The sequence below is a fragment of the Gracilinanus agilis genome, chromosome 3, assembly GCF_016433145.1.
Source record: "Gracilinanus agilis isolate LMUSP501 chromosome 3, AgileGrace, whole genome shotgun sequence".
Taxonomy (NCBI): domain Eukaryota; kingdom Metazoa; phylum Chordata; class Mammalia; order Didelphimorphia; family Didelphidae; genus Gracilinanus; species Gracilinanus agilis.
In genome coordinates this window covers 40,070,296-40,095,004 of record NC_058132.1, presented here as the reverse complement: position 1 = coordinate 40,095,004, position 24,709 = coordinate 40,070,296, and the positions used below count along the sequence as shown (strand labels likewise).

Here is a 24,709-nt window from a genome sequence, read left to right as displayed (position 1 = left end):
CAGAAAGAGGAGCAGCTGGCTCTGGCCATAGGCCCGAGGGCCCGTCGCCCAGGCGGCACCTCCTCCCCAGCAGGGAGGGCACCCCCAAGGGGGATCGTGGAGGGAAAGGCTGCGGTGCCTGGGCTCAGGCTCCCAGGAGGAGAGACGAGGGCTAAGACCCAAGCGGGGAGCAGCCGGGGAGAACTGAGGCACGCTTACGTAGTGCCTTAAGGGTTGCAGAGCGCTTTAGCCATGTTCCTTCGTCCCAGCCCACACCAGCCCTGGGAGACGGGCCTATTATTTTCCCATTTTCACCTGAGGAAACGGAGGCAGGCAGAGGTAAAACGACTTGCCGAGGGCTACCCGGCCAAGAAGCATCTGGGCACGCTGGAACTCCGATGTCTGTGATTCCAAGTTGAAGCACCTAGTGACGACCCGGCTGCCCGGAGTTCTTTAAGGTGGCCTCGGCTCCGTCCTTGCCTTTGGAGAGCCCCCGCTCCCAGGCTTGACCCGAGCCTCCCGCCTCCCCGCTCTTGCCTTCCAGGCCTCAGCTTTGGCGGTGCCGCCTCCTCGGGTTCCCTTCTCTGCTACGGGGTCTGCGCGCCGAGCTGCCCCGGGCCCTGGAAGATTCTCTTCCTGGAGCTCGAGGCTCCGCCCGGAGTCGGAGGGCCTGGGGCCGAGCGGCGATCCTGGGCTCCACTCCGCAGCCGCCTTCCCCGACGTCCTGGAAGCCGGATGGTGGTTCTGCTTTAATCGCTGACCAGACGGAGGCCAGTTTCGTCTCTCGTTCCGTGGAGGACTCGCTGCTGCTCGGGCAGTGCCTGGCGTGCGAAAGCCCCCCCAGCTGGGTGTGGAGGCGTCCAGGCGGAGCTTCTCTGGCCTCCGGTTCTGGCCTGGCCTCCGCTCTTGGAGGCAGGGAGGACGGGCGAGTAGGGAGCGTTTTTGGTGACCCTGGGCGGGGGCAGCCTTGTGACTCCCAGGAGAGGCCGACGCGCTCGAGCGTTTCCACAGGAGCCGCAGCGGAGCTCGTGCAGCCAGTGCACAGCCGCCGGGCCGCGTCAGCCGTGATGTGCCGGGCACAGCCGGCGTGCCCGGGGGGTCTCTGGAAAAGCGGGAGCTGTCACAGGAATGTCGGGCGTGGGCAGGCCGCCTCCTCAGCCTGGCGGTCCCGCAGGCCCACAGGAAGCTGCCGTCCCGCCACCGGGAAGCTCCTCGCGCCGCACCGTCATTCATTACAAAAAGGACAAGCTATTGATTTTACCAAGAGTGGAATCTAGGCACTTGCCGTATGGGCCAAGTTCTAAATGTGTTCTCCAAGCGCAGAAATGGAAAATCTAAAACATTTGGTTTGTAATGTTCAGATCTGAAAACCACAGATTTCCCCTCCCGTGGAAGGATGCCCAGAAGGCAGACAGCGGCTGGGGTGGAGGAGGGAGGGAGGGAGGGAGGAAGAAGTTCAGGGAACCACATGGCTGTCCCTGAGAGGCCCGAAGGGAAGAAGCGGCCCCGGGAGCCACAAGATGGGCCCTCCTGCCCCTGGACTGACAAGAAAGGCCATCCAGCTCTGGCCCACATTCCAGCCACTCTTACCTTCCATCTCAGAGTCAATACTTAGTATTGGTGCCACACAAAAGAGCAGGAAGAGCTGGGCCGTGGGAGTTAAGTGACTCACCCAGGGTCACACAGTCAGGAAGTGTCTGAGGCCAGATTTGTACCAGGACCTCCCATCTCCAGCCCTGCCTCTGATCCACCTCGCTGCCCCTCGGCGGCTTCTTCGGTACAGGCGAGGCAAATTCCCATGTTGCCGGGCCAGCAAATGAGCCTTGACTTTTACTTGTCAAGGGCCTTCCACTTCCAAGTGCTTTCAACTACATGTGATCCTTATAAGAGCCCAGAGAAGGGAGTCAGGAAAGATGAAGGCACTTGAGGCTCCGGCACTGAGAGGTCGGCAGTGAGACCCCTGGCAGAGTCGGGCCTGTGCCCAGGTCTCACGGCCTCTAGCCATGGCCCTTCCATGCTGGGGGGCTGGGGTGGGGGGTGCTGGTGTCTCTGGAATACCCCTTGTCCCAGGGCACCCTTTGGAGTTTGGTGTCTTTGATGGCCGGCTGTCTTTTCTCAGAACATCTGCGAGTTCGACTTTATCCTGGATCCAAAGCTTGTCCCAGGCCGAGCTCTGTGGAGCCCCCCCCAATCCTTCACAAAGGAAAGCCTTCACAATAGTTCCCGCCACAGCAAGGAGGGTGGGCGCCGTAGCCGTGCTTTATTGTCAGCTCCAACCTCTGGCACTTGAAAAAAAGGCTAGCTCCCCCCAGAAGGATGCTCTAGTCTCTCTTCCACCCCCCATCCACTTATTTATTTATTTATGTGTTTGTTTAGCAGGGAGGAGGAAATGGAAATGTAGGGAGACAGCTGGGGTGTGGGGGTGTGCAGCATGCCAGTTAGCCATCTGCTTCATTATGTTGTCTCCATTCCAAGCTGTAAAACGGGGGTTCCACTTAGTCATTCGAATAATGGGAAAAATTATATCTGAACCAATAGCCCCAGGGGGCTGAATAAATGCTAACTTCCCGCCTGCTCTTGACTAGAGTTATGACGGAGGCTGCCTCTGCCTCACTTCGGAGGCGGCGGAGCAGAGATTCTCTGCCCAAATCCCTTTATTTGGGATCTCCCTGGTTTGGCATTTGACATGGGGATAGCAGGCGACCAAGGCTGCTACTGCTGATGAATTCCTCCTTTGTTGACAGGCCTTGAGGTCAGCCTTTTTTCAGAGAAATCCCCCAATAACGTTTCTGATGGAATACCAGAAACTTTCCATTTTCTAGGGGCCAGAGTGGTACAGTGGAAGGAATGCTGCCTTTTGGGGTTAAAGGACCTGGGTTTGAATTCTGCCCATACCACCAGGGTGAGCTGGGGCAAGTCCCTAAATCTTTCTGGGTCTGAATTAACTCGTCTATTAGATGAGGGAGGCTGGACTTCTGAGGTCCCCACCAGTGTGAACCCCGTGACCGATCCTATCACTCTCCCTTTCCCCGGCAGCCCTGGATTCTAAGTTGTTGGGAAGGTGGCTGTTGTGGCAGATAGCACTTGCAGAGGGAGTTTGGATATCTTTCCTCCTGTTGGGATCGCTCAGTTCTATCTCTGCCTGCTTGACATCTGACAAGTAACTATTGGAGATTGATGCATTTTATCTAAAAGACCAGCCGAGCGTGTTGGAATGTGCCTTCAGCTCTGCTCTCTCATTCCCACTTTCTGGCTTGGTTAAGTCACTTATCTCCCTTTGCCTGGAGGCTCAGGCATTAATCCCTTCCCCATCTGGAAGGATATAAGGAGCTCAGGGGCCAGACCGGAACCTTTCTCAATGGTAGCCACAGATTTTCACTATATGGTGTTCCAGTTATTCGTCTCCTCTTGGCCCAGCCTAGATTCTTGATCTCGCTGCTCTCAGCTTTTGTACCTCTTCTTTTGCCTGCCTCCATCCAGGACATGTCAGTGACATTCTATATTTGAGCGTTATTGCCTGGGTTTCCCTTCCCGACAGTCATCTGATAGCCCTGATTCTCTCGCCACCCTGAAACCTGGAATCACAAGCCAAGACTTCAGAGACGGGCTGCTGTCTCTTGGTGGAATCAGCCCTGTAGTTAGAGGCAGGGAAAAATTATACTGTGTTTAAATACCCGAGCATTCCTCCCATATTGTCTGAGGCTCGATGTATATGCCCTAGCGCCCGGTATGGGAGGCATGCGTAGAGTAGGCGCTCAGTACATTTTTGTTGACAATAATGAGGCAAAATATTGCTCCTATTTCTATCTGGGCTCTTTCTCAAAATGTGGAGCTTTGAGAAAATGCCACAAGTTTTCAGAGATGCCACCATGCTTGGAAATGAGAAGAAGAAAAGATGAAAACTCTCATTGGCTCCAGAAAAGGAGTTTCAGCGCTTTCCTTGGCCAGAGTTCTTTTGGACCGTTTCCTGCATATTCATGATTAGGAATTATTAGTTGTGTCTCAGGGTAGATCCTGGCTGATGGCTTCATTCCAGAATGTCAAAGAGAAGTGTAAGCAACCTCCCTGAGAACTCTATAGTTAGTGTCTCTTTTGTTCTGACTAATGCCGGACTCTGGCATCTCCTGTAGAAGTCTGGCTAGCTATTGGAATTCACCGTCCTTTTGCCAGAAGCGTGGGAAAGAATCGCTTCTGTCTCAATCTGTGCATTCTCCTTGCCTGGGCTCTTCATTCCTCAAATGCTGTGATGTTGGGAACACAAAGCAGTGTCTTCTGTCGTGACTCTCACCTTATTTTTAACAAGCAAGTTAAAAACGGAGACAGAACCTGAGCTTTGAGTTTCCTAAATTTGATCGACTCAACTCATCAGGTCTCAGAGCTAAGGCAACTGTAGGGACCACGTCGTCTCAAATTCCAGCTGAACAGCAATCCCTCCATCATCCGGCCATTCATTAAGCTCCTCTTCCGTTTGGCATTGAAGGCTTTCCGTAGCCTGACCCCAGCCTAGCTTTTGTGCCTTCTTACACGGGCCTTCCATCCTCATACATTATAGTCCAGCTTTACTGATCCGCTCAGGATTCCTAATGCAGGACGCCCCACCTGCCATCTCTGAGCCTCCTCTGGGCCTGGATGCTCTCCCTCCTCACCGTTACCGGGTAGAATCCTTGGCCTCCTCCCCTCCTCCAGAAGCATTTCCCTGTCCCCCTCCAGCTCCTCGGATCCTCCCTCCTAAGGTTACCTTCTGTCATTAGTGCATACGAGTTATTTATTTATAGACATGTTGCCTCCACCATCCGATTGTAAGCTTCTTGAGGACAGGGCCATTTTTGCTTTTTCTTTGTGTCCTCAGGGCCCAGGCAGTACCAAGGGTTTGCCAGATTTTCACTGTGATGGGCAGCAGGGCTACGTTGACAAAAACAAAGCCTCCTCTTCCCTCGAGGAGTGTACATTCCAGTTCTGAGATAAGTGATTTTAATGGAGGCAGGATCTAGATCCTTCAGAAAAGGGCTCTTGAAGGAGGTAAGACTTGATCCAAGTCTTGAAAGGAGCAGAGATCAGGAGGGAGAACAGTTCACACACTGTGCAAAGACAAAGAAATGAGGGATGGCTCATAAGTGTGTGAGGCTGGATTGGACTCAGCCTTTCCTGACTAATGCTCTGTATACCTAGTGCTTTATCCACTGGCCACTCTTTTGTTGCCCTCAGACTAATGAGGAAAGGGTACCAAAGTGACTGACTGACTTTGACTTTTTTTTTTTTTTAATTCTTACCTTACCTTACATCTTAGATTCAAGGCAGAAGAGTCTAAGGGCTAAGCAATGGGGGTTAAGTGACTTGCCCAGGGTCAAACGGCTAGGAAGTACCTGAGGCTCAATTTGAACCCAGGACCTCCTAGGTCTCGTTGGGTCTCTAGGTCTGGTGCTTGATCCATTGAGCCACCTAGCTACCTCTCAGAGAAATGCCAGCTTCTTTTGTTTTCTTTATCTCAATAATTACAGAGTTCTTCAAGAGCAGGACAGACTTTTCTATTTGTTTTCTGAGCACTCTACCTATAGTAAGCACTTAATGAATGCTTTTTCATTTATTCGGAGAGGAAGACCCGGTTTCTTAGCTTTTGTAATAGCCATTATATGTTCAGGAAAGGAGCCTGTCATACACTAAAGCAATGGCCTTTTGGATCCTAGGCCAGGCTTAAGGAAAAGTCTCAGCTCCATCTTTTTTGTTCCTCAGTGGACTCAGATCAATTACCCTCATTGGGAAAGGACTGTGGAATGCTGCTTTGGAACACTCCAGCTATGGACCATTCCCAAGGCCTTCTGCTCCTTTGATATGGGTGATCCCTACGGATAGTTACCGAGGCCAGGATGGTCATCGAGGCCAGGCTGAGGCAGGACATTTCAGCTGGGTTGGATGAAGAGGCGGCCCAGCAGAAACCTGCCTGCCCTTGCCCTCTGTTCTTGTCTTCTCCTCACCTGGAGACAGAGTCTCCTAGACTAGGCCATTGACTGAAACCCAGTGAAACCGTTCCACGATGTATGGGCACAGGCATAACGACGCTCAGCCCTAATCTGAGAACAGAATAAAGCTCCATCAACAGAAGCTTGGCCTCTTAATTTCCTGGTGGTGGCTAGGAAATCCTTTTCAATGTTCACAAAAACAACAATTTTGGTTAAAATGGCATGAAATTCCTACAAGTGAAGCGTAGATGTGCCCTGGCCCAGCCCCCAGCGAGTTAAGTGCTAGGTACACCCAAAGTGCTTCCGAGTGGCATAAGGAACAAGACTGAGTGATTTATTCTAAGAAGTCCATCAGCAGCCTGAGTGCTGATTTCCATTGGAAGCATCTCCTCCTTTTGTGCCAGGGGTAGTACTCCCCTCAGAGCTCTGCCAGCCTGGCGGAGACCCCGATAATGGATGGAGAGTGTGCCTTGGCATGTTCCACTGTCAGGCATCCCACAAGGGCAGATTTAACTTGAGCACCAGGTCATTAGGACATCCTTAGGCAGCTCAGCTGTAAGACCCATCAAATCCGGGGCTGCTGATGTATTAGAAGCAAATGCACGGTGACAGTGCTCTGATGCCAGACCCTACTGCACACGTCATGGAAAGCCGGTCGAGGTCATTTGGGGGTGCTCTTGAAATTTCCTGGGAACGCAACTCCAAGTGTGCTTTTTGCTCACATTTGTGAGTATGCCTGCAGTGTTTTAAGAGCAGATTTTTTTTCCCTTCCTGGCAGCAATTTAGTTATTAACATATTTGGAGGAGGAGGAGGAGGAGGAGAATTAAAACACATTTGTTGGGCCCCAGCCAGTGCATGGCGCCATAGAGAATATGGAACTTCCTGACACTGGCCATGACTGGCGGGCAGACAGACTGGGCTGCACATTTTTCCTTCTGATTCTCACCATTGGGGGTTTTTCCATCATATTTTTCACAGCAGAATCTTTGCCAGGAAGAAATCTGAGGGTCTTGTTTGCAAAATTTTAAGGGGGACCTAGAGTGTGTGATGGGGCCCTGGTGGGTACCGGGCGGGAGAACCTAAGAGTCGGTCCCCAGTCAGAGAACGCAGAGATGCTCTTCTGCAGGGCTTGTCCATCACCCTTTGGTGACGTGCGCTTGTCCATTATTCCCATCTTCCTCGGGGGAAGCCTGGTTTTTTTCCTGGCCTTCAGAATGTTTCATTTGTAAATTCTTAATGAATGATGCAACTGGTGATCAAAGAGATCCAATATGGCTCGTGGCCATTTTCTGCGTTAGAGATTGGAGGGATCAGTCTGTCCACCATCATCCTCGCTCTTCCCCCAGGAATCTCTTCCCCTTGCAGAGATCTGGTTGCAAGGAAGGAAGGGTTCATTTGGATTAAAAGAGTATTCCATGTCCTCAGCAGCCCATCGAGGCCCATGTCACATCTGGGCAGAGTTGGAGCCTGCAGATGTTGCCTGAAGAGGCATCTGCTTTGTTCCTCTGCTGGGCTCACTGCATTTCATCTGCAAGAAAAAACCCAGCACGGCCTCATTAATGCCGACCCAGCCAGCAGGGGAGTCTAGAAGTGTGGGGCTGACTAAGGGCTGTTTACTCATCTGAGCGTTTAGGGACAAGCAGAGATTTGATCTCTACACCCTGAGATTTTGTCTGCTTACATCTTGATCCCTCCCCACCCTCACCCCCTTCACAAAATCAAAGCTGCTCCCAAACTCAAACCTTTCCCACCCAGAGCTTCTTCCAGGATGAATTCATGCTGTTTCTTCCTATTACTGCTTGGAAATGATTTTTTGTTCTTGCATAATTCAGATTTTTACCCTGTAGAGAAGAGTCACCTTCACCTGCTTCCCATGAGGCCCCCTGTTGAGAGAGAGAGAGAGAGAGAGAGAGAGAGAGAGAGAGAGAGGTGTGTGTGCATAGAGTGGGAACGGGAAAGGAGATGAAGAAAGAGCATGCCCCTTTTTAAGCAAGCAGTGTCTTTCATCCCTTTGCTTTCCCTTTAGCCTCATGTTTATAGCTGTGCCACGATTTGGTTAGGGGATAAAGGCCTCGTTGAAACTCTGAAATTTTGTTGTTGTTATTAATAATAGCAGCTAGAAGGAGCAGCCAGGTGGCTCAGGAGATAGAGAGCCAGGCCTGGGGAGATTCTGGGTTCAAATCTGGCCTCAGACACTTCCTAGCTATATGTCCCTGAGCAAGTCACTTAACCCCCATTGCCTAGTCCTTAATGCTCTTCTGCCTTGGAACCAATACATAGTATTGATTCTAAAACGGAAGGTAAAGGTTCAAGAAATAAAAACAATAATAGCAACTAGCAATTACATAGTAGTTAAGCTACTCCATGCCAGAGGCTGGGCTAAGTACTTTACAAATAATATCTCAATTGATTCTCATAACAATAATGGGAGGTAGACGCTATTAATTATTATTCCCATTTTATGAATGAGGAAACAGAGGCAAACTGACTTGAAGGGATTTGCCAAATGTGAATCTGGCAAAAAGGTTTGAATTCCTGACTCCTGGCCTAGCATTCTGTTCTCTGCTTCCCATCAGCCCCTTTATTTATGAAGAGAGTTCTTTGCTCCAGTCTGTTTTAAGAGGCCATGAGCGACATGTTGGAGCCAGAACCGGTTTAAGTTAGTCCTGCTCCCCTTTGAGATACCCCCGCTGCTTCTGCCAGCCTGATGTCAGAGCCGAACGAAGCCACTTCGGTTTTAACAGAAATATAAACTCAATCAGTATCTTCCTCTTATCTCTTCTCTGCTCTAGAATCTCCAGGTATCTGTACACACAGAGCAAAGAGGGGTTCTTTCGAAGCTGGTCAAGTAAAACATAATGCCGTTAGTTAATTCTGGAGCAGCTTTGCCTGTATTTTTATAGTTTACCTGCTGCTATACCGTGGAAAGTGCCATATTCTGTAGGGTCGAGGGTCAGGGGCATGGGGGCTGTTTTCCAGCATGAGGTTTTATTTTACCAGTGTAGAAACAGGTTATGCCAGCCCCATGGAACTCACTGAAACAGGTGAGAGCTTCCAGGGGTCCCCAGGTTATTGGAAAGAAAAGTCTAAAATGTGACTGCAAGAGCACATGGGCTCAACTCAAATATTTGTCTCAGACGACCTAGACTGTGCAAGGTGTTCTGAGCAAAGTCTAAGAGAAGGCCAAGGTGTGGGCCTTGCTCCTGAGAAGTCTGCCTTCTGGTGAAATGAAAGATGTAGCAGGAAATACAAAACCTGATGTTCCTGGGGACAGAAGAGTGTCTGAGGGTATCGCTAGAGGAGCTCAGAGAAGACGGTCAGAGTAGCTTGGGGAAAGGAGGTGGAAGCGGAACTGGCCTTGCAGGACGTCTTCTGGCGGAGCTCTTTCTAAGCCTGGGACCTCCTTGTCGGTAGAAGGATGGGAAGATATTCGGGCCTCTGTGTTCTACAGACCACAAGCGAGTGCCTGGGTAGGAATCGGAGCCACGGAGGCTCGTCATTGTTTTGTCTCTGGGTTTCCAGGCCTAGCGTAGATCCTTGCTCATGGTAGAGGTGTCGAATCGCATTAGATTAGGTCGTCTGTGTGCTCGGGAATGACACTGCTAACATTACTGTTGCAAGCTCAAACTTGATTGTTCCCCATTTAATAAGAGTTACTAAGTTATGTAATAAGGACTCTCCGGAAGGGAAGGATCAATGAAATCACCAGCACGTCGCACATACAGTCACCGTATAAAGTAGAGAGAGAACCGGCGGACACACAATGGGCAAAGAGAGGCATTGTACAGGCGTTGCCCATTTCTGACCACCTGGGCTTTTTCCAAACCGTTTTCCACAGGACACCATTATGTAGCCAGCGGCTCTTTCTAAAGCTGACTGTGAGATGATCCGTTAGCTAAAATGAAGCTTTCTTTTTGGTCTCAGCCGTAATGACCTCTTTCTGGCAGAGACCTATTATAGGCCATCCCCGTTGCCACTCTTCATACCTACCACTTGCCGATCTTTACACTTGAGTTGATAGATTCTAAAGAGGAATGCACTGGTTGGTGATCTAGGATTGCCCCTTCTACCCCAAAAGCACACAGCTGGAGATCGGGGACACTCACAAAATGAATGGCTCCTCGTAGATATTCTGTGTTCGTGTGTTTATTGACGTTTTGTGCTTGAGAATGAAATCCAAGGGCTTTCTCCTCCTAATGCAAAGACAGCATCCGATTCTAGTTCTGGTATGTGTCAGAGCCTTCTCTTGGGCTTGGGTGAGCTTCCCAAGCTAGAGGAAGAAAGACAGAAGACTGTGAGGGTCTCATTTCCAACAAGCATGAAGAGCAGTACGAATACTGCATTGACCTACACAGAGTGTGCAATAGTTGTGTTTCTGGGAAGGCCAGGGAGCTATCTTTGCTAAGAGAGCTGCCTCCTTCCTACATGAGAAGATAATGGGGCTCAGCAAACACCTTTGCACTTTCTTGGTTCTCTTAGAAAAAACTTTTTTTTTAATAAAAGAAGGACTTCAGTGCAAAAATGAAGAAAAAGAATCTGCAAGAGACAGAAGGTGATCTTGGATCTGTGACAGGAGGCCCGAAGGACAAAAGAATATGGCACAGAGGAAAATGAACCATTGAACATTTGAAGTTCAATGGAATGAAAAAAAGCTAGGTATGAAATACCAAGGCGTCTTATACCAAAGGTATTTTTTAAGAAGAAGGGAAAAAAAACCTCAGTAAAACCAACCAATACATTAAAAAAAAAAAAAAAAAAGTGAACATCATATACAATGTTCCACAACTTTGGGTTTCTCCATCTTGGCAAAGGATGTCTCTCTGAGTGCATGGGAGGGATACAGGAAGAATTGTAGGCAATATGAAAATTAAGATTTCATTTAAAACCTATCATCTTAAAAATGAGAATCTCTCAAAAAAGAATTTTGCTAATTAAAATTGAACTTGGTAGACTGTAGTTTGCAGACTTTGTTCTGTTCCCTTTTTCTGAAATTAAGGGAGGCTCTTCAGAGAAGCAAATAGCTATTTACCCTCCTGAAAAGTAATGTGGTGCCTCAGCAGCTTCCAGGTGAAAAAATATCTCATCTCATAAGGGGAAAAAGAGGTGAATAGTGGCAATTGATGGGTCTCTGATGAAGAATTCTGAGATCGTTGACATTAGCTTCAGAGGACCCTTCTCATCACTGCCTCCTTTTCTCTGCCATATCCGTAGTATTTAGAGACATGAAGATCAAGCTTCTTCAGGAAGGATTTCTTCCTGCATAATGATAGCATCCATGCCCAGAACAATGGTAAAGTTTTCCAGTTCTTGAATGCAAAATGTGAGTCTGCATTCCTTTAGAAGGGAAACCTAAAGCGGAGCAGCTGAATTATCTTTCATAGAAGAAAACACAGGAAGTTATCCTTGGAAGGAATTCAAAAGAAAAGGATTCGCTGAGCTGTTAAATCCCAGAGGGCCATTATGGGAGCCTCTCTTGTTGGTAAAGAATGATCAAGAAGAATAAAAACTGGAGCAAGTCACTTGACCCCCATTGCCTAGCCCTGACCACTCTTCTGCCTTGGATGCAATACACAGTATTGACTCTAAGACAGAAGGTAAGGGTTTAAAGGGGGTGGGGGGAGAAGAAGGATAGGAACCGGAAATTCAGAAAGTTCAGAAAATATAAGCCATGAGGGTTGTCAGAGAAGTAAAATGATCAGCAACTCAAAAGCCAACTTCTTCTGCTAAAGACAGCATCTAAAGGAAAGATTAGGGCACCTGTGAAAGTTCTGAAAGCCTGAGTTGATGAAAAACTTGAAATTGTTTGTTAGCTTGATGATTAGAATTTTAAGAAACCACTGAAAACAAAGAGGCCAGCTATCTTTCTGGGGATGTACATATAGGACTTGCCTTAGCCATTTCTGGTGATTCACATGGGCTCAAATGACACTCCACAAAGGCCTTCAGTGAACTATCTGGACACAAGCCCTCCCTGTGTCAAAATCAAAGATATTAATACTTTCTTGGCTTTTCTTAATAATAATTAGATTCTTTGAAAGCTGGAAGAAGCAACGAGAAGGGTTTCAGGGTCTACTTTTTCTAATAGGGGAAAGAACTCGTTACTCAAGGAGAAATGATTACAGGCTGAAGGGGAAGTGGCTGCTCCCCTTTAGGCCTTGTGATAAAGGACAAGAAAATTGAATGTCATCTGTCATGTGCAGGAGATTTTGGGAAGACAGATTTCAAAGAGTTAGATAGGATCCCATAGCCTAAAATTGTACTCAGAAAATCCTTCCAGGAAGAATGAGGTGTCAGGAATGCTATTTGAAGGCACAAAAAGAAAGTATTCTAGTGAGGAGAAAAAGGGAAATTGTTGGTAAAGGCCTTGCAAATGCACAAAGACCAACTTAGACTTAAGAAGACTGGTATAAACAATAGAAGTGAGGGCAGGTGGTTAAGGATACATTTCAGAAATGTGATGCAGGCCTGGAAGAATAGAGATAGGAGTGCTAAAGCTCAGAGAGAGCTGGGCTTTGGGAGGACTGCTGAGAGCCATGGAAGGGGTTTTCACTATTGGTTAAAAGAAAAGAGGACCAAAGAAAGAGTAGGACCTTTGCCTCTGGGCAGACAGATCTTTGGCAACAAACTGAGAGGGAAGCAAGACTGTCCATCCCTTTTTTCCTTCTCTGCCAAGGAAAAATATCTTTGGACAAGAAGGAGCCAAATAAAAATGGTTTCTAGGAAGCTAAAATCCAGGAGAATAAAGGAGAAGCAAGAGAGCACTGGCTGCTCTTGGGTGAATTCAAATCATGATGAACCACAGATGGAACAACACACCAGGGCACCAAAAGCTTGCCAATGTGATTGCTTCCTGGGGGCCAGGAATCTGAAAGATGGCACAGCTCCAGGAACAAAGAACAGCGAATGCTACCTTCCTTTTCAAAAAAAGAAGAAAATGAAGTCTTCAAACTATAAGCTACTGAGCTTGACTTTTATCTCTGACAAGAGTCCAAAAGGCTGATTTATGAGTATCTAGAAAAAGAAATGTGGATCTCGGAGAACAGGGAAGACTTCATCAGGAGCAAGCCACATCAGACTAACCTGATTTCTCTTTCTGACAGAGTGACTATTACTAGACTGGTAGATTAAGGGAATATTGTAGATATAGTGCTTAGATTTTAGCAAAGCACTTGACAAGCTTTCAAATGCTGTTCTTGTGGATAAGAGGGAGAGATGTGCAATATAGTACAGTTAGGTAAGTGCCAAATGGGTCGAATGGCTCAGCCTAGAAAATCGCTAATGGTTGAGCATCATTTGGGGTGAAGTCTCTAATAAAAGGCTCTAGAGATCTATTCTTAGACCAGGTTTGATGTTTTTGTCAGTGACTTGGATAAAGGCAGAGATGACATGCTTATCCAAGTTTCAGATGATACAAAACAAGGAAGAATAGTTTAACTTATGGGATGACAGAACTGGGACCCCAAAAGACCTTTATAGGCTAGAAGTTTCGATCGGATCTTAACTAGTATGAAATTTAATAAGATATAAATGTAAAGTCTTACACTTGGGTTCAGAAATTTAAGTTTATTATAGCAATATTGTTCAAAGATGAACTGTTTATGAACTAGGCTATGCTGAATTACATGAATATTCAGATCAACAACCAAGGACCTATAAAGGAAGATGCTATAGCCACTTCCAGAGAAAGAACTGATATATATGGAATTATATATTGTATAATTTTACATATATATATCTATCTGTCAGATGTTAGCCTTCTGTGGGGCAGGTTTGGGAAGGAGGGAGGAAACAAGCAACTTGGAATTCACATGTAACAAAAAATAGAAAAACAATCACATTTACAGCTAGGAAACAGGAGGGCCACGATAAGTCAATAGCCTTGGCTCATACGCAGTTTGAAAAAGATCTGGGGTTTTTAGTGGACTCCAAACTCCGTATGAGTCAATAGTGTGTATAGCAGCCTCTCCCTCAACAACAACAAAAAAAAACACTACAAAATCTTGGCTATCTTAGGAGAGGGGGCAAAGGGTCCAGGCACATTGGCAATTATAATCACACTATTGCTTGGTAAGATCATCCTTGAATATTGGGTTGAATTGTGGGCACCACATTTTAGGAGAGACATTGCTAAGATAGAGTATCCATAGGCATGACTGGCATGATCAAGGACCTTGTGCTTGTAACATGTGAGGATTGGTTGAAGGAAATAGTAATGTTTAGCTTGAAGAAGAGAAGACTTAGGGGGACATGATAGCTGACTACAAAAAGTCAAATAATTGCATACAGCTAGGTGGCGCAGTAGATATAGAGCAAGGCCTAGAGATGGAAGGTCCTGGGTTCAAATATGGCCTCAGACACTTCCCAGCTGTGTGACGCTGAGCAAATCACTTAATCCTCCTACCCCTCTTTTGCCGTGGAACCGACATTTAGTAATGTAGAATGTAAGAATTAAAAAAAGAAGAAGAATTAAGATAATTGTCATGTAGAAGAACTCATTTTGTTCTGTTTGAGCAGAATCAAGAGTAACAAGATCAATTTAGACTCAATGTAAGCGAAAAATTTCCAATCGAGTAGACTTCTCCCCAAGCAGAATGGGCTGTCATTGGAGGTCATGGGCTCCTCCTAAACAGAGATCTTCAAAGTCTGCTTGTTGGGAGTATTGTAGAGGCTCAGGGTTAGGTGTCCTTCTGAGGTCCTTTCTAGCTTTTAATCCATGAGCCTCTGATTCTCAGAAAGGTACAGATTGGACAAGATGTTCTCAGAAGTCCCTCCCAACTATGAAATTCTGTGATTCCCTATTTGCTTGTTGACTTGAAAAGCCCCTTTCTGCCTCATCTTATTTCTCCTTCCCTATGAAGGATTATTCTACAAACGGAACCTAAGACCCAAAGGTCTCATGTTGATTGTTTAGGATTGTTTAGTAGTGTTGGAGCAAAGACTAGAAGCCAGATTTCCTCCTTTCTACCCCAAGGGTATTCCCACCACCTCACTGTCTTTCACCATGTCTGGCTCTCACTAGATACAGGGACCTTCCCCTCGATTTCTTTACTACCATCAGACATTTGCTGCCTCCCACCTCCTGGCCCTTGTCTTGGCTGTGACCACTCCTTATTTATGGGAACCAATCAACGAGGGGTCACTGCTGCAAAGATGAGCAGCCAGACTGAGGAGCCATTCCTTCCACTTGGGCAGTGAGAGCCAAAGTTGCTCCAGGTGTTCTTACGGGATAGAAGAAGTTCTTAGTTAACCTTTTGTCCTTCATCTCGGTACCGGCAGGCTTGGCCTTGGAGTTCTCACTGCTGCCAGATTTCCCTGCATCTGGGCTTGGGATAAGCTGAAAACGTTTAAATCCACCTCATCTTATACAGAGTAGGAGAAAGAAGCCCTGACAGGCATAGTATGTAGGAAAGTTGGCCAGGACTAAGGAAAGACCTTATCAGTTAATGGGGATGCGGCCTCAGATTTTCTCAGATCTCAAGTAGGTGAAGAGTATCTGCTGTTTCTGTACTGGTTTTAAAAGGTTGTTTATATGTTTAGTTCTCTGTATGGTATTTCAGATAAAATTGCTTTTAGCTTTAGAAACTTAATGAAAACGGCCAGCCAAAGATAAAACTTGAACAGTGAAGGGAGATTTTCAGTAAAGTGTCTTGGAAAGAGATATGGCCAAACTTTCTTTGTGTGTATCTAAGAGTTTCAAAAGGGAAGAGAACTACCATCAGCAACAAAGTACATTTTCTTCAGATACCCTTGTTTTCTTTTTCTTTTTTTAACCCTTAACTTCTGTGGATTGGCTCCTAGGTGGAAGAGTGGTAAGGGTGGGCAATGGGGGTCAAGTGACTTGCCCAGGGTCACACAGCTGAGAAGTGTCTGAGGCCGGATTTGAACCTAGGACCTCCTGTCTCTAGGCCTGACTCTCAATCCATTGAGCTACCCAGCTGCCCCAGATACCCTTAAGTTTTACAGGCTCTAAGCCTGCAAGGTTTTGACAATTTACACCTGGTGACATTTAGAGAACGATTTCAGAGATGTCTGAGGGGGAGGAAATATTTGGTATAACTTGACATTACATTCTAAAACTGATTGTAGTCATCTTTGCAAATATGCTGTTAATCTGTAAAACACTCAAAACTAAAAATAGCTGCTGGAGTTGAGTGTCATTGGAAATGAAGGGCATCTGCCCGATTGACTGATTTTCTTCTCTTTGGCTTCCAGACACCTTGAAGGTGGCATAATAGATCAGTCCCTCAGAGTGCATTGTGTAAGGCCTTTAAACTTGAATTGCTGGCTAAAGAGATGGGGGAGGAACTTGGGGGCTTTTTTGGTGGGAGCCCTGAACTTAAGTCCTGGGGCTACAAACAGAGGCAAAAGACAGTGTTTGTCTTTGAGGAGCTCACAGTCTAATGGAGGGAATAACAAAGAAATATGGACAAACAAGCTAAATATAGGATAAATCAGAAATCATGGAGAGAGGGGAGGCACTAGATTGAAGAGGAGTTGGGGAAAACTTCTTGGTGAAGATGGGAATTTATTTGGGACTTGAGGGAAAGTCAGTATGTGGAGATGAGGAGAGAGAGCGAGAGAGAGCGAGAGAGAGCGAGAGAGAGCGAGAGAGAGAGAGAGAGAGAGAGAGAGAGAGAGAGAGAGAGAGAGAGAGAGAGAGCAGTTCAGGCCTGGGGACAGCCAGAGAAAATGCCCAGAGCCAAGCGATAGAGGGTCTTGTTTGTGCAACAACCAGGAAGCTAGAGGCATCCAAGGGTACAACATGTGAGGGAGTCCTGTGGAAGACTGGAAAGGGAGGAGAGGCTGGGTATGAAGAGCACTGAACTCCAGAGGATTTTGTATTTGATCTCGGACGTAACAGAAACCACTGGGGTTCACTGAGTGAAGTGTGACACCATCACATCTGACCTTTGGTGACAGAATGGGGGATGGACTGGAGTGGGAAGGCAGATGAACTGGCAGATAATGATGGGGGCCTGTACCAGGGAGGTGACAGTGTTAGAAGGGAGAAAGGGGTGTATTAGAGAAATACTGCAAAAGCAGATTCAATAGGCCAGAGCCACAGATTGGCAACAAATTGAAAACCTGAAGGCCAGTGAGGATGCTGGTGGTACCCTCAAAAGTAAAAGAAGTTTGGGAGCGGTTTAGGGAGCAGTTTGGTTTAGGGAGGAAGATAACGAGGTCTGTTTTAGACATGTTGAGTTCAAGAGGTCTTGAAGTCAGGCACAGGTACAAGACTGGAGTTCAGAGGAGGTTAGGTCTGGTTACATAGATCTGAGAATCTTCTGCACAATAGAAGAGAGCAGGATCCCTTTGGAATACCCAGTTATGGAGAGGGCATGATCTGGAGGAGGATCCAACAAAGACAACAAAGACAACAGAAGGAGCAGTCAGAGAGGCAGGTGGAAAACCAGGAGAAAGGGGTGTCCTGAAAATTGAGAGAGTGGTCAACAAGTGCCAAGGATAAGGATTGTTAAAAGAGCATTGGTAACTTTGAAAAGAGTGGGGAAAATGAGGTGGGAAACTGGCTTCTTGGGGAGTTCAGCAGAGAGGTGAGAGGAAGGAAAGGAATCTTTTGTAGAGAGCTGTATAGAGGAGTTTAGCTTCCAAAGGCAGAAGAGATATAGGTTGATCGTTAGCAGGGATGGAAGGGTCAGAAGAGGGTTTTCTGAGGATGAGGGAGAGATGGGCAGGTTTGAGGGCAGTAGGGAAGGAGCCAGCAGACAGGGAGAGATTGGAGAGAATTGACTGGTTGGATGAAAGAGGAGGCAGTCTTAACGGGGGAGTCGAGGCAGAATGGGGTTGTTTGTCCAGGTAGAGAGGGCTTAGCCTTGGTAAGGAGAAAGGCTGTTTCATCCTGAGAGAGTGGGAGAAAGCACCTCTCACTTGTCACTCAGAGAAGACAAAGAAGAAGGGAAAAGAGGGATTTCATGGGCAAATGGCCTCAATTTTTTTCTCTACAATAGGAGGCAGGATTTTTAGCTGAGTGAGGGGATGGGCAGCCGTGAGAGGTCTGGAAGGACTGCTGTAGAAGGTGGGAGAGTAAGTTGATTTAGGAATATGACAGGATTTCCTAGCAGCAGCAAGAGCCCAGGTGAGGTGTAACTAATGTTTTATGCCTTGTCGTGCACAGCAAAGTTGTTGTGTAACAAATTTATAGTGGACCCACTCGGACTTGTTGCATGATTTTCTCTGCCTTCATTCAGCATGTGTGTAGGAGCCAAGGCAGGGGATGGTGGGAGTATTCAAAGCCTGAGGCTTGGCAGCATGCAGTCAGAATGATAAAGGATGGAGGAACTCAGAAAAAGAGGACAGCGTGGAGTTGAATTGATTCACCAGTGGGTCAAGATGGAGAAAAGTGGAGAAAGTGGCTCTTGTAAAGGAGAGACGACCTGGGAGAGAACCACTTCAAGGTTCAAGGGATGCCTTCCAGGGATTCTGGAGGTCACCATATGGACAAAGAGTAGGCAAGAGGAGAGGTGGAAAGCCAGGAGGTGGGTCAGATAAAGGAGTTTCAGATTTAAGGACCCTGACCAACCACAATTCCAGAGGACTCATGATGAATCACATTACCTCCCTCCTGACTAAAAAGTGATGGATTTAGGGGCTCAAAAGAGATGTCTATTTTTGGATGTAGTCAATGGGGGAACTTTGTCTTGCTTGAATATATATTATTATGAGTGTTTAGGTTTTCTTTTTTTTTTTCCTAATTTCCTAATTGAGAGAGAAGGAAGGTTTAGGGAAAGGGGAGAGAAAATAATTGCTTGTTAATTGTTTATTTAAATTTAATTTAATTTTTTATTTTAAAATTTAATTTAAATTTCATTTAACTTGTTAATTTAAAAAAAGGGTTTTTTTTTTTAAGTTCTGACTCTTCTTTATTTTCATGGTCAACAGGTAGAAACTGAAGAGGAGAAAAAGCGTTTCGAAGAGGGAAAAGGCAGATACCTGCAGATGAAGGCCAAGCGACAGGCCCAGCTGAATTCCATCCCTAATTCTCCCTGAGCCTCAGAAACCCAGGGAAGGTGCAGCTGGGAAGGAATTTGTTCACGTAGAAGTAACTCACTTGGCCAAAAAAACCAATTCCCGTTGAAAACTGGTGTTCTGTGAAATATTTGTAATGCGGTGTTAGCCTACAGTATATTCTGACAATGTATACACCAAAGCTTCTTTACATTACTCCAGTAGAACTGCTTTATGGTATTATTCCAAACCATCTCAAGTCATTCCATGAAAAAAAAGTTGAAAAACTTCTGTGCACATTGTAAGTTATATAAAGAATACAATGATGTTAATGAAGCAGTTATTTGGTTGGAGCTAATCCGTTTGACTGGTGGTGTTTACTTCTTGAGGGAATGAATGAGGGTCTGGGTGGGAGCTGTGGAGGTTACTCTGCCCCTCTCCTCAGGGAACCTTCCCCCAGGCCCATTGACACAAAGTCCAGTAATCAACACCAATTCTTTGACTCCAGGGAATCTGTCGCAAAGGGAACGGTGTGAACTTTGGCACTTCCAGAACTAAGACAACACTTCTCAGGCAGTGCTGATGCCCTAAGTGATGCCCAACAAATTCTTGGTAGATGGATGGCCCGGAGGAGACATTGTCTTTTTCTCCACCCACCCCATCTCCACTTGGGCTCTTGACAAAAAAGCTCAAGTCAAGACAGCTTGGCTCCTCTTCTTAACCAGCCCTTTCTAAATGTGAGAGGCAAGACCCTTCTGTCATAAGAAACTAGCCAGATTGCTTTCTGGAGCCCGAGCCCCCCCATTCAGCATCTAACTCTCCATGCCCACAGCCATTATCCACCCAAACGCCGCTTTAAGAGGAGGGAAAAGGGTTCAGAAAAAAGTAAATTAGCCTTTATGGGATAAAACCCCCAGGATTCCTCTGAGCACGCTTCTTGAGAGAGAAAGAGAGAGAGAGAGTCGGGGAAGCAGGGCATCTACCAAGATTCAGAACAAAGAATGGATTCGGACTTTATAGGAAAAGGGAATAAAAAGCAATTGCTGTCAGTGTTCACTTACTGAAACAAGGAGAATGCTTCCAGCTCAAGCAGCCTGGAAAAGGAGGATGTGGCTGGCTGTTTCTCCAAGGAAGCTTCTACCTGACCAGCAATGAACAGCTACAGACGCTTCCTTCCCTCTAAGGTACTGGTTTCTCTCAGGGACCTAGAAAGAAATGGTTCCAAAGATGGCAGCAAATAGGCACCAAACAGTGCCGGTGCCTAGCACATAGTAGGTACTTTATTGATAAAGGTTTTACAAGGTGTTCAATCTGTCAGAATCTCTAGAATTAGAAGCCTAACCCTCATCATGAGACCTCTGAAGGAAGGCTTTTAAAGATGGTGGTAATGGGATTGATTATACATACTGCATCCACAAACATGGCAAGCCATCCAACCTCTCCTCCAGAGGATATCTGGGAGTTGCCTCCTATCTTGCCCATGCTTCTGGGCTGCCTTCCCTCAGCCTCCAGGAACATACTAGTCAATTCAAAGGATTTACTGAGGAGTCAGCTAGGTGGCTCCATAGATAGAGTGCCAGGTCTGAAGTTGGGAAGATCTGTGGTCAAATCTGGCCTCAAACACATCCTAGCTGAATGAGTGTGACCCTGGGTGAGTCACTTAACCCCAGCTGCCTAGCCCTTCCTGCTCTTCTGTCTTGGAACTGACGCTTAGTATTGATTCTAAAACAGAAGGTAGCAAAACAAAAAAAAGCAAGGATTTATTGAGTGCTTCACATGCACCAAAAGGGCACGTGTAAATGTATAAAATGCCTTCAAACGGGGGAGACAACATGCAAACGAGTATGTACAAACAATCTGTAGATAGGATGAAGGGTACTAGCTCAACAGAGGGAAGGCACCAGATGGAAGGACCAGGAAAGCTTCCTGAAGGTGGGATTTTAGCTGGGATTTAAAGCCAGAGGAGATAAGAGGCAGAAAAGAGAAGACAGAGAATTCCAGGCAAGAGGGGATAGCCAGTAAAAATGTCCAGAGCCAGGAGAGACTTGTTTAAGGAACAACAAGGAGGCCACTGTTATTGGGCGGCAAAGTAGATGGTAGGGAATTTGATGTTAAAAAAACAAACAAACTGGGGCAGCTGGGTAGCTCAGTGGATTGAGGGTCAGGCCTAGAGACGGGAGGTCCTAGGTTCAAATCCGGCCTCAGACACTTCCCAGCTGTGTGACCCTGGGCAAGTCACTTGACCCCTATTGCCCGCCCTTACCACTCTTCCACCTAAGAGCCAATACACAGAAGTTAAGGGTTAAAAAAAATTTAATTTAATTTAATTTTTAAAAAACTGCAAAGGTAGGAAGGGGCTATGAGGGGCAATGAATGCCCCCAAAACCTCACATTTAGCTGGGAGGAAGACAGTATGTCCCCCAATCAATAAGTCCCTCAAGCCTTCATCAATGGCCATAAAGTACTCCGGTGGTCCATTTCTCACTCCACGTTCGGAAGTTTTAGTTTTGTCTGACTTATTGTGACCTCATTTGGGGTTTTCTTGGCAAAGATACTAGAGTGGTTTGCTGTTTTCTTCTCTAGCTCATTTGACAAAAGAGGAAACTGAGGCAACCAGGATGAGGTCCTAGGGTCACACAGCTGGAAAGTACCTGAGCCAGATTTGAACTCGGGAAGATGAGTCTTCCTAACTCTAAACACAGCACCTCATTATATGACCAGCCCCAAATCTCTTCTGGCCAGTCGCTGTTGGTTTGGTTTTTCCCTCATTATGTTTTCATCCTCTTCCCGAATACCCCCTCTGCTTGTTCCTTTCTAGGTACTGATGTTACTGCTGTAGATTTCCCTATAGTACAAGGAAGGATTTGACTTGACCTCACCTTAGCTTAATTCCCCATCATCTGTTTTTATCTGCCAAAATCCGTTAGCAATTCCCAGCACTATACCCAATGTCCGAGCTCTGAGACTTCACGTGCCCGGGGCCAAGTTAACAGAGGACCCCAGGAGGAGCCATCTGCACCCAAAGGCTTGTGAAAAGCCAAGACCATAGCTAGGCAGTATGGGGGGTGGGAAGTCATGCCTGGAAATGTCCACTCCGGGAGCAAGCTGAGATGCATCTGCAAAGGCAAATGAAAGCCAGATCTGCTCTTGGCAGACATCACAGGGACTGACCTTACCAAAAGCATCCCCTGGAAAAAACAGGCTTTTGGAGGAGGAGAGAACCTCAGTTCTTCCCACCTCAAGGTAGCCCCAACCCTCCATGAATTAGGAGTCAGGAGAGGTCAGTACAAGCCGAATGTCGGTAAAAGAAAAAGCTGTGGCAGGTAACTGGGTTCGACTCATGTGAGAGCTAAAGGGTCAGAGATGGGCTTGCTGGGAACTCGAGTAGACCGAGGCCGTCCTGGCCATATCATGGCCCGAGGCACAATGTAATGGGGCCAATGTCTCCATGTGACTAAATCACCTGTGACTCATGAAAGAGGGGGAGAAATGTTTGACTTATAAATGTCACATTCGATTACGTGAAGAGTTGTGTACGGCTGCTTCCCACTGTTAGCTATTCTATTTATACCCAGGGCTCCATGTATAAACTCGGCCTGTCTGTGCAATGTTCAGATGCTCTCCATGAAAGCCCCAAGACCAAGGCACCTTACCTGTCTTCCCAGCCACCCTGGGGCCTGGGGTCCAGTTCCTTCCTTGACACGTTGATATTCACGGATTTATTTTTAACCACCAAAAAAAAAAACACCAATCACCCATTTTGGCTTCTCTCTGAAGACGAGTCCCTTGGGGATGGATGGAAGCTCCCTTGTGGAATCCATCTAGAAGATGTTTCTCTCCCCTCCTTGAGATAGAATTTGCAGTTTCAAGGGGATTGTAGAGACTTAAGAAGTCGATCTCTGATTAGAAAAAAGCAACAGTCCTTCCTGGGCTCGCTGGAGAAGAAAAGGGCTACTCCTTTTGGCCCGGAAGAGCCTGGGCATGATCCCGGTCACAAAGAACTAGAGTGAATGCCCCGTGTGTTCTGGATTGAGCCAAACACACCAAGATGCTTAAGTGCCTTCTGATGAAGGACAGCCCTGAGGTTCCAGCGGGTCATCATTGTTCCCGGACGAGTGCCCTGCTCTCGGGCAAGCTTCCCAGGAATGGGCAGAGACGCTGCCCTTACACGCAACTTGAGTTAAAGGGATCATCGCTCTTTCAAAGACCAGTGAGCCCCAGGAATCTCTGGGCTCCATCGGGCTTCAAATGCTTGCTTGGGGATGGAGACTTAAAAAGAGATTCGGGCAGAATCCCCATCAAATGACACACGGGTTGAATTCTGCTGCATCCTAGGGACGACAGTCTCCAGTTAGAGGGAGGATCAGAGATTTAGAAATAGAAAGTTCTGAGAAACCAGATAGTTTACAACTGGAAAAACTGAAGCACCTCAGAAGTGGCCTGCCCAAGGTCACACACACACACACACACACACACACACACACACACACACACACACACACAGCGAGTGTATCTGGGGCAGGATCCAAACACATTTTCCTGACTCCAAGTGCCCTCATCCATTATATCACGCTTCCTCTCAAAGAGATGAGTGCCTCTTGAAGATGGACAGCCGTAGGGAGTTCTGCAGGCCAAAGATAACCTTTGAGACATCCAAGTACCTAAAAGAAGGAGCATTCCCAGGTGCCTCCATCTTTTCTCTCACATACAACATCCAGGGTGGGCTAGAGGCTTTAGCTGCCTCATGATTACCCACCTGTAATCATGCTTCCTTAATTTACCTCTTTTTCAGTGCTGGAAGTCTAGCTTTGCAGAATTTATATCCTAGCACTGCCAACCTGACTTAATGGCTGCATAGTAGCTAAAGATCAGGAGACAGTTTAAGAGGCAGGAGCTGGGGCAGCTAGGTGGCTCAGGGGTTAGAGAACCAGGAGAGAGACAGGAGGTCCTGGATTCAAATCTAGCCTCAGACACTTCCTAGCTGGGTGTCCCTGAGCAAGTCCTTACTGCCTAGCCCTTTCATCTCTTCTCCCTTCTAAGACAGAAGGTAAGAATTTAAAAACAAAAAACCTAAAAAGAGGCAGGAAGTGCAGTCAGATGATTAATAAACTTGGAGCCACAGGTTTAGAATTCAAATCCCAACACAGTCACTTTCTAGGGTTATTTCTGTTCCTGTGAACTCCAGTGAAGTTGGACTAGCTAACCTCGGAGGTTCTAACCTCGCTCACATCAGGGATGTCTCTCTGGGCTGAACCAAATCCATCCACACACAAAGCAGCAGGTCTCTTAAGAAGGACCTCAATCCTCCCCCTCCCGGTCCAGGGCAGTCCCTTTAAACGCCCCGACAGGGCGGCACAGTGGAGGCTCGGACTCTGAGAGGTTAAAGGATGATTGGAGAGCGGGACTGAGGCGAGTAGGGAGGGAGAGGAGAGAGCACAACCTTCCTTCTCTGGGAGTCCCAGGGGCAGATGCTGGCCAGGGCGGGGACAGCGGCCACTACCAGTTGAGGAAGGCGGGGTACAGCAGTCACCCTGGACCGCCGGGCTGGACTCCCCCTTGTTCACTATTCCCCTGTGACCGGCCGGGAGCCAAAGCTGTGGGCTGGACCCAGTCACAGCGTCCGCACTCGCCAGGGGCTTCGATGCCCCTCCCCCTCCTCGCTCTCCGGGGCTGCTTCGGGTCTGGGGAAGAGGGGGAAGTTTCAGGCTCTCAGCTCCAGGCTCGCCGACCCCGCCTCTCTGGCTGGATCTCCCCCAACCTCTGCCGGGGGCGGGGCGGGGCGGGGGCGGAGCTGGGGGCGGGGGCGGGG

The 24,709-nt window shown here is 47.2% G+C and overlaps 1 protein-coding gene across 1 annotated transcript in view; it reads left to right on the top strand.

Annotated features, from left to right (window-relative positions):
- ACOT7 (acyl-CoA thioesterase 7) overlaps positions 1–19,239 on the top strand; it is a 128,940-nt gene extending 109,701 nt beyond the window's left edge. The window contains exon 9 of the mRNA XM_044668660.1: positions 18,835–19,239. Coding sequence (XP_044524595.1) covers positions 18,835–18,942 — 108 coding nt within the window. The 3' untranslated portion in view covers positions 18,943–19,239. The remainder of the gene's footprint in view (positions 1–18,834) is intronic.
- Positions 19,240–24,709: the final 5,470 nt, after the last annotated feature.